This window comes from Coregonus clupeaformis, chromosome 40 (genome assembly GCF_020615455.1).
Source record: "Coregonus clupeaformis isolate EN_2021a chromosome 40, ASM2061545v1, whole genome shotgun sequence".
NCBI classification, from domain to species: domain Eukaryota; kingdom Metazoa; phylum Chordata; class Actinopteri; order Salmoniformes; family Salmonidae; genus Coregonus; species Coregonus clupeaformis.
In genome coordinates, this window is record NC_059231.1 from 33,158,700 (window position 1) to 33,171,562 (window position 12,863).

General features: G+C 45.6%; 1 protein-coding gene across 2 annotated transcripts in view; it reads left to right on the top strand.

The window, feature by feature from the left end:
* Window positions 1–12,088, top strand: part of LOC121554996 (TBC1 domain family member 22B) — a 200,608-nt gene extending 188,520 nt beyond the window's left edge. For both annotated transcript variants that reach the window (XM_041868747.2, XM_041868746.2), the window contains exon 14: window positions 10,750–12,088. In XM_041868747.2, the coding sequence (XP_041724681.1) occupies window positions 10,750–10,878 (129 nt within the window). In that variant the 3' untranslated portion in view covers window positions 10,879–12,088. The remainder of the gene's footprint in view (window positions 1–10,749) is intronic.
* Window positions 12,089–12,863: the final 775 nt, after the last annotated feature.

A 12,863-nucleotide genomic window follows, 5' to 3' on the forward strand; every position in this document is an offset into this window, starting at 1 on the left:
CAACACTTTCTCCAAGCTCCATGGCAGAATGTGTAGAATAGCAGGACATTTTCTTTAAAACTGAATCTATTTCTCTCAGCTCCATGGAGAAATGTGTAGAATTGCAGGAAATTGGCTTAAATATATTTTTTTAAGTCTCTACACCACCAAGATGGGGGCCTCTAAAATGTTCTCAAATATCCAGCCTCGCCAACGGACCGACCGAGCCCATTGCCACGCCCCTACGACGCCTACCACCCCTTTTTGATCCAGAAAAAAAACCTGGAACAGAAACACCATTTATTTTGCAGGAGGGAGGAATTGCATTAAATAAAATAATTCATTTCCAATTATTTACCATCGGTAAGGACGGGGTGACGCTAGTAATATACAGTGGGGAGAACAAGTATTTGATACACTGCCGATTTTGCAGGTTTTCCTACTTACAAAGCATGTAGAGGTCTGTCATTTTTATCATAGGTACACTTCAACTGTGAGAGACGGAATCTAAAACAAAAATCCAGAAAATCACATTGTATGATTTTTAAGTAATTAATTTGCATTTTATTGCATGACATAAGTATTTGATCACCTACCAACCAGTAAGAATTCCGGCTCTCACAGACCTGTTAGTTTTTCTTTCAGAAGCCCTCCTGTTCTCCACTCATTACCTGTATTAACTGCACCTGTTTGAACTCATTACCTGTATAAAAGACACCTGTCCACACACTCAATCAAATATACTCCAACCTCTCCACAATGGCCAAGACCAGAGAGCTGTGTAAGGACATCAGGGATAAAATTGTAGACCTGCACAAGGCTGGGATGGGCTACAGGACAATAGGCAAGCAGCTTGGTGAGAAGGCAACAACTGTTGGCGCAATTATTTGAAAATGGAAGAAGTTCAAGATGACGGTCAATCACCCTCGTTCTGCAAGATCTCAACTCGTGGGGCATCAATGATCATGAGGAAGGTGAGGGATCAGCCCAGAACTACACGGCAGGACCTGGTCAATGACCTGAAGAGAGCTGGGACCACAGTCTCAAAGAAAACCATTAGTAACACACTACGCCGTCATGGATTAAAATCCTGCAGCGCACGCAAGGTCCCCCTGCTCAAGCCAGCGCATGTCCAGGCCCGTCTGAAGTTTGCCAATTACCATCTGGATGATCCAGAGGAGGAATGGGATAAGGTCATGTGGTCTGATGAGACAAAAATAGAGCTTTTTGGTCTAAACTCCACTCGCCGTGTTTGGAGGAAGAAGAAAGATGAGTACAACCCCAAGAACACCATCCCAAATTGTGAAGCATGGAGGTGGAAAAATCATTCTTTGGGGATGCTTTTCTGCAAAGGGGACAGGACGACTCCACCGTATTGATGGGAGGATGGGTGGGTCATGTATCGCGAATATCACATTGTATGATTTTTAAGTAAATGCATTGTATTGTATGACATAAGTATTTGATACATCAGAAAAGCAGAACTTAATATTTGGTACAGAAACCTTTGTTTGCAATTACAGAGTTCATACGTTTCCTGTAGGTCTTGACCAGGTTTGCACACACTGCAGCAGGGATTTTGGCCCACTCCTCCATACAGACCTTCTCCAGATCCTTCAGGTTTCGGGGCTGTCACTGGGCAATACGGACCTTCAGCTCCCTCCAAAGATTTTCTATTGGGTTCAGGTCTGGAGACTGGCTAGGCCACTCCAGGACCTCTTACGGAGCCACTCCTTAGTTGCCCTGGCTGTGTGTTTCAGGTCGTTGTCATGCTGGAAGACCCAGCCACGACCCATCTTCAATGCTCTTACTGAGGGAAGGAGGTTGTTGGCCAAGATCTCGCGATACATGGCCCCATCCATCCTCCCCTCAATACGGTGCAGTTGTCCTGTCCCCTTTGCAGAAAAGCATCCCCAAAGAATGATGTTTCCACCTCCATGCTTCATGGTTGGGATGGTGTTCTTGGGGTTGTACTCATCCTTCTTCTTCCTCCAAACACGGCGAGTGGAGTTTAGACCAAAAAGCTCTATTTTTGTCTCATCAGACCACATGCCCTTCTCCCATTCCTCCTCTGGATCATCCAGATGGTCATTGGCAAACTTCAGACGGGCCTGGACATGCGCTGGCTTGAGCAGGGGGACCTTGCGTGCGCTGCAGGATTTTAATCCATGACGGCGTAGTGTGTTACTAATGGTTTTCTTTGAGACTGTGGTCCCAGCTCTCTTCAGGTCATTGACCAGGTCCTGCCGTGTAGTTCTGGGCTGATCCCTCACCTTCCTCATGATCATTGATGCCCCACGAGGTGAGATCTTGCATGGAGCCCCAGACCGAGGGTGATTGACCGTCATCTTGAACTTCTTCCATTTTCTAATAATTGCGCCAACAGTTGTTGCCTTCTCACCAAGCTGCTTGCCTATTGTCCTGTAGCCCATCCCAGCCTTGTGCAGGTCTACAATTTTATCCCTGATGTCCTTACACAGCTCTCTGGTCTTGGCCATTGTGGAGAGGTTGGAGTCTGTTTGATTGAGTGTGTGGACAGGTGTCTTTTATACAGGTAACGAATTCAAACAGGTGCAGTTAATACAGGTAATGAGTGGAGAACAGGAGGGCTTCTTAAAGAAAAACGAACAGGTCTGTGAGAGCTGGATTTCTTACTGGTTGGTAGGTGATCAAATACTTATGTCATGCAATAAAATGCAAATTAATTACTTAAAAATCATACAATGTGATTTTCTGGATTTTTGTTTTAGATTCCGTCTCTCACAGTTGAAGTGTACCTATGATACAAATTACAGACCTCTACATGCTTTGTAAGTAGGAAAACCTGCAAAATCGGCAGTGTATCAAATACTTGTTCTCCCCACTGTAAATCGTAGGAACAAGACATTTAGATCCAAACAAACTGTCATCCAGTCTACGAATAATTTGTTTATCACATTCTATCGTTCTTTCATTCTATACTTAACCCTTCCATCTCAGTTCAGCTATAGGTTTGTACAGTATAGTGTAACCTTGGCTAGTGGCACATGTCAAGTGAGTTGATGGCAGGAGGGAACACATTTATGCAAGCATGTTCGGTTCTGCTGGCCTTGACAGCTCAGACACACGCATGGCAGTCATACTGCTCTAGTGAATGCAGGTGAGAGAGGCGTTGTACACAGACACGCACAGACACATAAGCAAGCATGTACGTGCACACACACAGCCATCTTATTTCAAACTACTGTCTGGAGTGGGAAAAGAACTAGCCTAGACGAACGAAAGTAGGCAGCTATACAGTGCAATGGTAGGGGAAGTGTGGGGTGGCGCCTGAGTGGCGCAGTGGTCTAAGGCACTGCATCGCAGTGCTAACTGTGCCACTAGAGATCCTGGTTCGAATCCAGGCTCTGTCGCAGCCGGCCGCGACCAGGAGACTCATGGGTGGCGCACAATTGGCCCAGCGTCGTCCAGGGTATGGGGAGGGAATGGCCGGCAGGGATGTAGCTCAGTTGATAGAGCATGGCGTTTGCAACGCCAGGGTTGTGGGTTCGATTCCCACGGGGGGCCAGTATATATAAAAAAAAAATATATATATATATATATATATATATATATATATATATATATATATATGTATTCACTAACTGTAAGTCGCTCTGGATAAGAGCGTCTGCTAAATGACTAAAATGTAAAATGTAAATTAAGCATTTTGCGCAAGTGTCACTGTCACCCCAGGCCGGGCCTGTCTCTGCTCCTGCAGTCAGTGTTAACCAGATTCATTCCCCCCTCATCAGGCTCCAGTCAGAGGGCTTTATTAGGCTGGAGATGGAGGCCCTGCCGTCCCAGCCCCACTAACACACTCTAATGCATCAATCTAGTGGGGGGGTCTTGCAGGGGCTCTGCTGGGGCTAACTGTAACTCCACAAGGCAGTTTTTTGCTTCTCTCTCTCTCTCGCCGTTCCATGTCATTTCAGCAAGCCATGACACCCACCATCTCAGATTGTTCTGAAATGGTTTCTGTAGTTAGAAACAAATAATATAAGCATTCCTGCAACATTATTTTGATTCATTGCACACAAATTGGCCATTTTAATTTATAGGATTAACATCATTCAGTAATTATAGTACCTAACATCCGATTTGGACCCAAAAAAATTATAACAATGAGTAAGACGAATCCAAAGAAGTGGTCAGAAGCCATCCACAGACCCCCCACACCCCACGCCAATCCCACTCCAACAACATCTATATAAACTCAGCTAAAAAAGAAACGTCCTCTCACTGTCAACTGCGTTTATTTTCAGCAAACTTAACATGTGTAAATATTTGTAAGAACATGACAAGATTCAACAACTGAGGCATTAACTGAGTTTCACAGACATGTGACTAACAGAAATTGAATAATGTGTCCCTGAACAAAGGGGGGGGGGTCAAAATCAAAAGTAACAGTCAGTATCTGGTGTGGCCACCAGCTGCATTAAGTACTGCAGTGCATCTCCTCCTCATGGACTGCACCAGATTTGCCAGTTGTCATGCTGGAGGGTCATGTCAGGATGAGCCTGCAGGAAGCCTGCAGGAAGGGTACCACATGAGGGAGGAGGATGTCTTCCCTGTAACGCACAGCGTTGAGATTGCCAGCAATGACAACAAGCTCAGTCCGATGATGCTGTGACACACCGCCCCAGACCATGACGGACCCTCCACTTCCAAATCGATCCCGCTCCAGAGTACAGGCCTCGATGTAACGCTAATAAAAATAAAATAAAAATTATTTAACCAGGTAAGCCAGTTGAGAACAAGTTCTCATTTACAACTGCGACCTGGCCAAGATAAAGCAAAGCAGTGCGATAAAAACACAAACACAGAGTTATATATGGGATAAAAAAATACATAAAGTCAAAAAATACAACAGAAAATATATATACAGTGTGTGCAAATGTAGCTAGTTATGGAGGTAAGGCAATAAATAGGCTATAGTGCAAAATAATTACAATTAGTATTAACACTGGAATGATAGATGTGCAAGAGATTATGTGCAAATAGAGATACTGGGGTGCAAATTAGCAAAGTAAATAACAATATAGGGATGAGGTAGTTGGGTGGGCTAATTTCAGATGGGCTGTGTACAGGTGCAGTGATCGGTAAGGTGCTCTGACACCTGATGCTTAAAGTTAGTGAGGGAGATAAGAGTCTCCAGCTTCAGAGATTTTTGCAATTCGTTCCAGTCATTGGCAGCAGAGAACTGGAAGGAATGGCGGCCAAAGGAGGTGTTGGCTTTGGGGATGACCAGTGAGATATACCTGCTGGAGCGCAGACTACAGGTGGGTGTTGCTATGGTGACCAATGAGCTAAGATAAGGAGGGGATTTGCCTAGCAGTGATTTATAGATGGCCTGGAGCAAGTGGGTTTGACGACGAACATGTAGTGAGGACCAGCCAACAAGAGCGTACAGGTCACAGTGGTGGGTAGTGTATGGGGCTTTGGAGACAAAACGGATGGCACTGTGATCCATATACATCCAAATAGGAAGCCGATTCTAGATTTAACTTTGGATTGGAGATTCTTAATGTGAGTCTGGAAGGAGAGTTTACAGTCTAACCAGACACCTAGGTATTTGTAGTTGTCCACATACTCTAGGTCAGACCCAATAAGAGTAGTGATTCTAGTCGGGTGGGCGGGTGCCAGCAGCGTTCGATTGAAGAGCATGCATTTCGTTTTACTAGCGTTTAAGAGCAGTTGCAGGCTACTGAAGGAGTGTTGTATGGCATTGAAGCTCGTTTGGAGGTTTGTTAACACAGTGTCCAATGAAGGGCCAGATGTATACAAAATGGTGTCGTCTGCGTAGAGGTGGATCTGAGAGTCACCAGCAGCAAGAGCGACATCATTGATATACACGGAGAAAAGAGTCGGCCCAAGAATTGAACCCTGTGGCACCCCCATAGAGACTGCCATAGGTCCAGACAACAGGCCCTCCGATTTGACACATTGAACTCTATCTGTGTTAGGTGAATTATTTAACAAACTATTTTAGTGTCTCTGTGCGTCTCCCAAAAGGTTGTAAGTCTTTTGGGATTTAAGTAACGGCCAGAGTCCCGGTCTGCATAGTCAGAGATATTTATTCATTGAGAATTCTGCCATCACAATTTCAGAGTCCATCTTTTATACTCATACGTCATACAAAAAGAAATCCCTTCCCTCTGTAGGCGGGCTGTAGTTTTCCACTCTAAAACTGCTCTACTGACCTTCAGTTCACACACACACACATATACACACATGCATACACACATACATACACACACACACACACATATCCTACTCCCTGCTTTACTCAGTTATTGCCGCTCTCACAATATTCTGCACCATGTTTTCATAACAGTTTCTCCCCTCCCTAAATTGGGAGGCCTCTTTATCTTAGTTTCTCAGTTGTCTTTGTTGTCTGGCCTAACTCTTACTCACATTGCTAAATAGTGGCTCAATGCCATAGCCTTTACTGGTCCTACACTCACACATTTCTAACACATTATACACAGTTTCAGGGTGTAATAATTAGTCATTAATAATTAATCTATCAATCTGAGAAGTAGTTGGTGAACCAGGCGAGGCAGTCATTTGAGAAACCAAGGCTATTTAGTCTGCCAATAAGAATGCGGTGGTTGACAGAGTCGAAAGCCTTGGCCAGGTCGATGAAGACGGCTGCACAGTACTGTCTATTATCGATCGCGGTCATAATATCGTTTAGGACCTTGAGCGTGGCTGAAGTGCACCCATGACCAGCTCGGAAACCGGATTGCATAGCGGAGAAGGTACGGTGGGATTCGAAATGGTCGGTGATCTGTTTGTTAACTTGGCTTTCAAATACTTTCGAAGGGCAGGATGGATATAGGTCTGTAACAGTTTGGATCTAGAGTGTCACCCCCTTTGAAGAGGGGGATGACCGCGGCAGCTTTCCAATATCTGGGGATCTCAGACGTTACGAAAGCTGATAGAGCACGGCGCTTGTAACGCCAAGGTAGTGGGTGCGATCCCCGGGACCACCCATACACAAAAATTTATGCACGCATGACTGTAAGTCGCTTTGGATAAAAGCGTCTGCTAAATGGCATATTATATTATATTATTATAACAGGCTAGTAATAGGGGTTGCGACAATTTCGGCGGCTAGTTTTAGAAAGAAAGGGTCCAGATTGTCTAGCCCAGCTGATTTGTAGGGGTCCAGATTTTGCAGCTCTTTCAGAACATCAGCTGTCTGAATTTGTGTGAGGGAGAAGCGGGGGGGTGGCATGGGCAAGTTGCAGCGGAGGGTGTAGAGCTGGTGGCAGGGGTAGTGGTAGCCAGGTGGAACGCATGGCCAGCCGTAGCAAAATGCTTGTTGAAATTCTCGATTATTGTAGATTTATCGGTGTTGATAGTGTTTCCTAGCCTCAGTGCAGTGGGCAGCTGAGAGGTAGTGCTCTTATTCTCCATGGACTTTAGTGTCCCAAAACTTTTTGGAGTTAGTGCTACAGGATGCAAATTTCTGTTTGAAAAAGTTAGCCTTTGCTTTCCTGACTGCTTTGTGTATATTGGTTCCTAACTTCCCTGAAAAGTTGCATATCGCGGGGGCTATTTGATGCTAATGCAGTACGCCACTGGATGTTTTTGTGCTGGTCAAGGGCAGTCAAGTCTGAGGAGAACCAGGGGCTATATCTGTTCTTAGTTCTGTATTTTTTGAATGGGGATGTTTATTTAAGATTGAGAGGAAATTACTTTTACAGAACAACCAGGCATCCTCTACTGACGGAATGAGATCGATATCCATCCAGGATACCTGGGCCAGTTCAAGTAGGAAGGCCTGCTCGCTAAAGGGTTTTAGGGAGCGTTTGACAGTGATGAGGGTGGTCGCTTTGACCGCGGACCGCGTACGGACGCAGGCAATAAGGCAGTGATCGCTGAGATCCTGGTTGAAGACAGCGGAGGTGTATTTAGAGGGTAAGTTAGTCAGGATGATATCTATGAGGGTACCCATGTTTACGGATTTAGGGTTGTACCTGGTAGGTTCGTTGATAATTTGTGTGAGATTGAGGGCATCTAGTTTAGATTGTAGGTTGGCCGGGGTGTTAAGCATATCCCAATTTAGGTCACCAAGCAGTACGAACTCTGAGGATAAATGGGGGGCAATCAATTCACATATGGTGTCCAGGGCACAGCTGGGGGCTGAGGGGGGTCTGTAGCAAGCGGCAACAGTGAGAGACTTATTTCTGGAAAGGTGGATTTTTAGTAGAAGCTCAAACTGTTTGGGCACAGACCTGGATAGTATGATAGAGCTCTGCAGGCTATCTCTACAGTAGATTGCAACTCCACCCCCTTTGGCAGTTCTATCTAGACGGAAAATGTTATAGTTGGGGATGGACATTTCAGAATTTTTTGTGGCCTTCCTAAGCCAGGATTTAGACACTGCTAGAACATCAGGGTTGGCGGAGTGTGCTAACGCAGTGAATAACTCAAACTTAGGAAGGAGACTTCTGATATTAACATGCAAGAAACCAAGGTTTTTACGGTTACAGAAGTCAACAAATGATAGCGCCTGGGGAGTAGGAGTGATACTGAGGGCTGCAGGGCCTGGGTTAGCCTCTACATCACCAGAGGAACAGAGGAGGACTAGAATAAGGATACAGCTAAAGGCTTTAAGAACTGGTCTTCTAGTGCGTTGGGTACATAGAATAAAGGGGGCAGATTTCCGGGCGTTGTAGAAAAGATTCAGGGCAATGTACAGACAAGGATATGGAAGGATATGAGTAAAGTGGAGGTAAACCTAAGTGTTGGGTAACAATGAAAGAGATAGCATCACTGGAGGCACCGATTGAGTCGGTCTCCGCGTGTATGGGGGGTGGGACAAAGGAGCTATCTAAGGCAGGTTTAGCTGGGCTGGGGGATCTACATTGAAATAGTACAATAAGAAATAACCGAAACAGCAATATGCAAACCATATTGACATGGGAGAGAGGCATAAAGCAATCACAGGTGTAATATGAGAGAGCAAAGACAACAGCTGGTAATGGCGACATAGTTTGGGCTGAGGCTAAACATAAACAGGATGCGGTACCGTAAAAAGGAACAGTCCAGCAGGCATCAGCTGTATAGCTGTTATCATAAGGTCCGGTGAACAGCAATAGGATAGTTCGGAGGTAGTTCGGGGGCTGCTAAAGCACTAGCGAGCAAGAGGGGCCGGGGCTAGCAGATGGAATCTTCGTGGTCGACGTCGTAACGGGAAGCCTGTTGTAACCACATCAGACGATTTCGTCGGCAGACCAGTCGTGTTGGATCGGCGTGGCTCCGTGTCAACACTAGGTGGTCCCGTCCGGTTGACAGAGAGGTAGATAGCCGGGAGATGGGCCTAGCTCAGGCTGATTAGCCAAACCACAACGTCCATTTTGTTGCAGCTAGCTGGTAGCGATGAATCCGGTGTTAAAGGTCCAGTGATTCAGTGATTTCGGCAGAAAAACTGATATGTTCTGGGTCGATAACGCGCTGTGCAGACAGTGCAGACTGGCCGAATAATAGTCCAGGCTAGAGCTGGCTGGTAGGTGGTGCAGGCCACGGACAATGGTGAAAAACCGCTAACGGTAGCTAATAGCAACTAGCTAGTTAGCTGGCTACTCCCGTCCGGTAGACCGAGAGGTAGATAGCCGGGATATGGGCCTGGCTCTAGGCTAGCGCGAGGCTAACTGGTGCTTGCATCGGGGGCAGTGGTGATTAGCCAAACAACAACATCCATTCGGTTGCGGCTAGCTAGTTGCGATCCGGTGATTAATGTCCAGTGATTAAATTATTCCGGCAGAAAAATCCAATGTTCTGGGTGAAATACCGCTAACTGTGGCTAATAGCAAGTAGCTAGTTAGCTGGCTAGCTAGTTTCAACTGGAGATTCTAGATAAAAGGTAAGTCAATAATAGAATCCGTTCCACATTGAGTGAGGCGGGTTGCAGGAAAGTATATTTTGTAGAAGGATGAAAAGTCTGATAGGGAAATATGTACGAAAAATACAAAAAAACAGGGTATTTACAGGCTATTTACAGACACACGACAAGAACAGGACTGCACTGCTACGCCATCTTGGATTGAAGATCCATTCCTTCGATGATAAACGCAAATCCGACCATCACCCCTGGTGAGACAAAACCGCGACTCATCAGTGAAGAGCACTTTTTGCCAGTCCTGTCTGGTCCAGCGACGGTGGGTTTGTGCCCATAGGCGACGTTGTTGCCGGTGATGTCTGGTGAGGACCTGCCTTACAACAGGCCTACAAGCCCTCAGTCCAGCGTCTCTCAGCCTATTGCAGACAGTCTGAGCACTTATGGAGGTATTGTGCGTTCCTGGTATAACTCGGGCAGTTGTTGTTCCCATCCTGTACCTGTCCCGCAGGTGTGATGTTCGGATGTACCGATCCTGTGCAGGTGTTTTTACACGTGGTCTGCCACTGCGGGGACGATCCTGTCTCCCTGTAGCGCTGTCTTAGGCTTCTCACAGTACGGACATTGCAATTTATTGCCCTGGCCACATCTGCAGTCCTCATGCCTCCTTGCAGCATGCCTAAGGCACGTTCACGCAGATGAGCAGGGACCCTAGGCATCGTTCTTTTGGTGTTTTTCAGAGTCAGAAGAAAGGCCTCTTTACGCAATATCACTTATTCTCTGTGTCTCACTGCATTCCTCTCACTCTCTCTCCCTTTCCTCTCATCCTCTTTTACTCGCTCTCTCTCTACCTTCAGCTCCACTAAATCCTTCTGTTTTTTCTCTCTCTCTCTGCCCCACAGGGTCTGATGATCCTGCTGCAGAACCTACCCACCATGCACTGGGGCAACGAGGAGGTCAGCGTGCTCCTGGCCGAGGCCTACAGGCTGAAGTTTGCCTTCGCTGACGCCCCCAACCACTACAAGAGATGAGTGTGCCCCCCCCCCATTGCCCCTGGACAGCTAGCTACTGAACCCCTGACAGAGGCCCCCTGGAGGACGGATGGTTGGAGGGACCCCCTCCTAGACTTTCTTGTCCCTCGGCAGTCCATGACCGTTGCTACTAGTAGATTAAAACAAAAACAATGTGTGCGGCACCCTATTCTCTACAAAGTGCATTACTTTTGACCAGAGCCCCAAGTAGTGCACTATGTAGGGAGTAGGGTGCCATTTGGGAAGCAGCCAGAGTGTGCTTCTTGGTATGTGTGTACCGTTCTAACCGACTGTTCTTCTTGACTCCTCTTCTCTTTGTTCTTAATGATGAAATGAAATTTGTGCAACACTCCAACAACATCAATGCCTGTCCCATCGAAGTAGACCCCAACCAAAAAAGAAAGACCTCCAGTCAAGGAGGGAGGGAGGGAGGGAGAGAGGGAGAGAGAGAGACCTTCTGTACTAGGTTTATATCTGTCACTTTTAATTCCTAAGGAAACTGAGGACACACACGTCATCATTCTAGTCATCCCTAGCTGGCATCGAGCTCTTCTTTCATCTCCGTGCTTTCAGTTCAAGTCAAGCGGTCAATCCCCCAGAGACAAGTAGGTTTTAGTTAAAAAACAGAACCACATTCACATAAAATGCAATAATTAGCTAATAGGGAGATCAGAAAGTATCTGTTATTATTATGGATGGTTTCTTTCTGACTCTGACATGGTCCGCAGGGCTGGATCTAATAATCGAATAATATAATGTCGAACAACACTCTCTGAACTCTATTGTATTATGTCAGATATTTGTGATATTTGTCGGTTGGCTGAGTCAGGGACGAGTGTCGCGTGACTCTGCCTGACATACGATCATCTCTGAACCTTGGACTCACTACCTCACTCAATCAGTCTATCAGTAAAACACATTGGTACAGCACCATGTAGTGGTTAACAGTCACCTTTTAGGCCAGGAGATTTCCTAGTTAGGTCACATGGTCAGAAAAAAAACTCCTGGCCGTAGCCCTTTACACTCGTACCCGTATACGGGATGAAAATGGCAGATTTGGGCATTAATAAACAACTAAATTGGAACGCAGTGGCTGTACAGTAACATGCTATACATGTCAGAGCTCTGTCTCTGCACTTCACAGCGCTGTATGGGTTTTGACTGATATCCGTTCTGAACTTGAGCACCTCGCGCGACCTTGCAGTAAATGAGAATGTGTTTTCAGTCAATTTACCTGGTAAATAATAATAATACATACATACATTTTTTGTTGTCTGAGTGAGGGAAATGCTGTACATTTTGAAAGATGAGACATTGAGGATTATAACAAATACCGCTTTAATGTCATACAAGCAAGCCAAACACGCGTGAGTCCAAATGTGCACATCACATTTCCATATCATAAAACTCATGTCATATATAGTGTCAACGTTTATGATTACTATGTTTGAAATACAGTTACAACATGACATGGCATCATATACTGGGTTGTTCTGAACAGAATTAGCCTATTTTTGTGTATTGTGAAGAAGATTTGCCACGGCACACGCACTTCAATGCACTCAAGACTCCTTTCTATGCGCACCAAGATTATGATCTGTTTCCCTGAATTGCATTGTGAAAGCAAGTAATATCGTATTTTATAACTTAGCTAGTCATGTTGGCAATAGAACAAGCTTTCAAATGATGCCCACCTGACCTAGATTGCGATTTATAATGGACTGTTTTTGGATTTTGTAAACACAACAGTAATTGTGTGATGATGGGGATGCAGGGTTGTGTTCAAAACAACTACAAGTGTGTTTGCTCTAGTTCCTCAACGGCACAGCTAGGAGAGCTCAAAAAAGCACCTTATAGTTGAAGACTCTTCTTTGAGACATAAAAGTGCTTTGAAATTAACCTAGGAACTGTGCACACGTTGGAGAGGTGTGTGGCCACAAGGAGACACCAGTTAGTCCTCTCACTCAAACCCTTGTTTTGTCTTA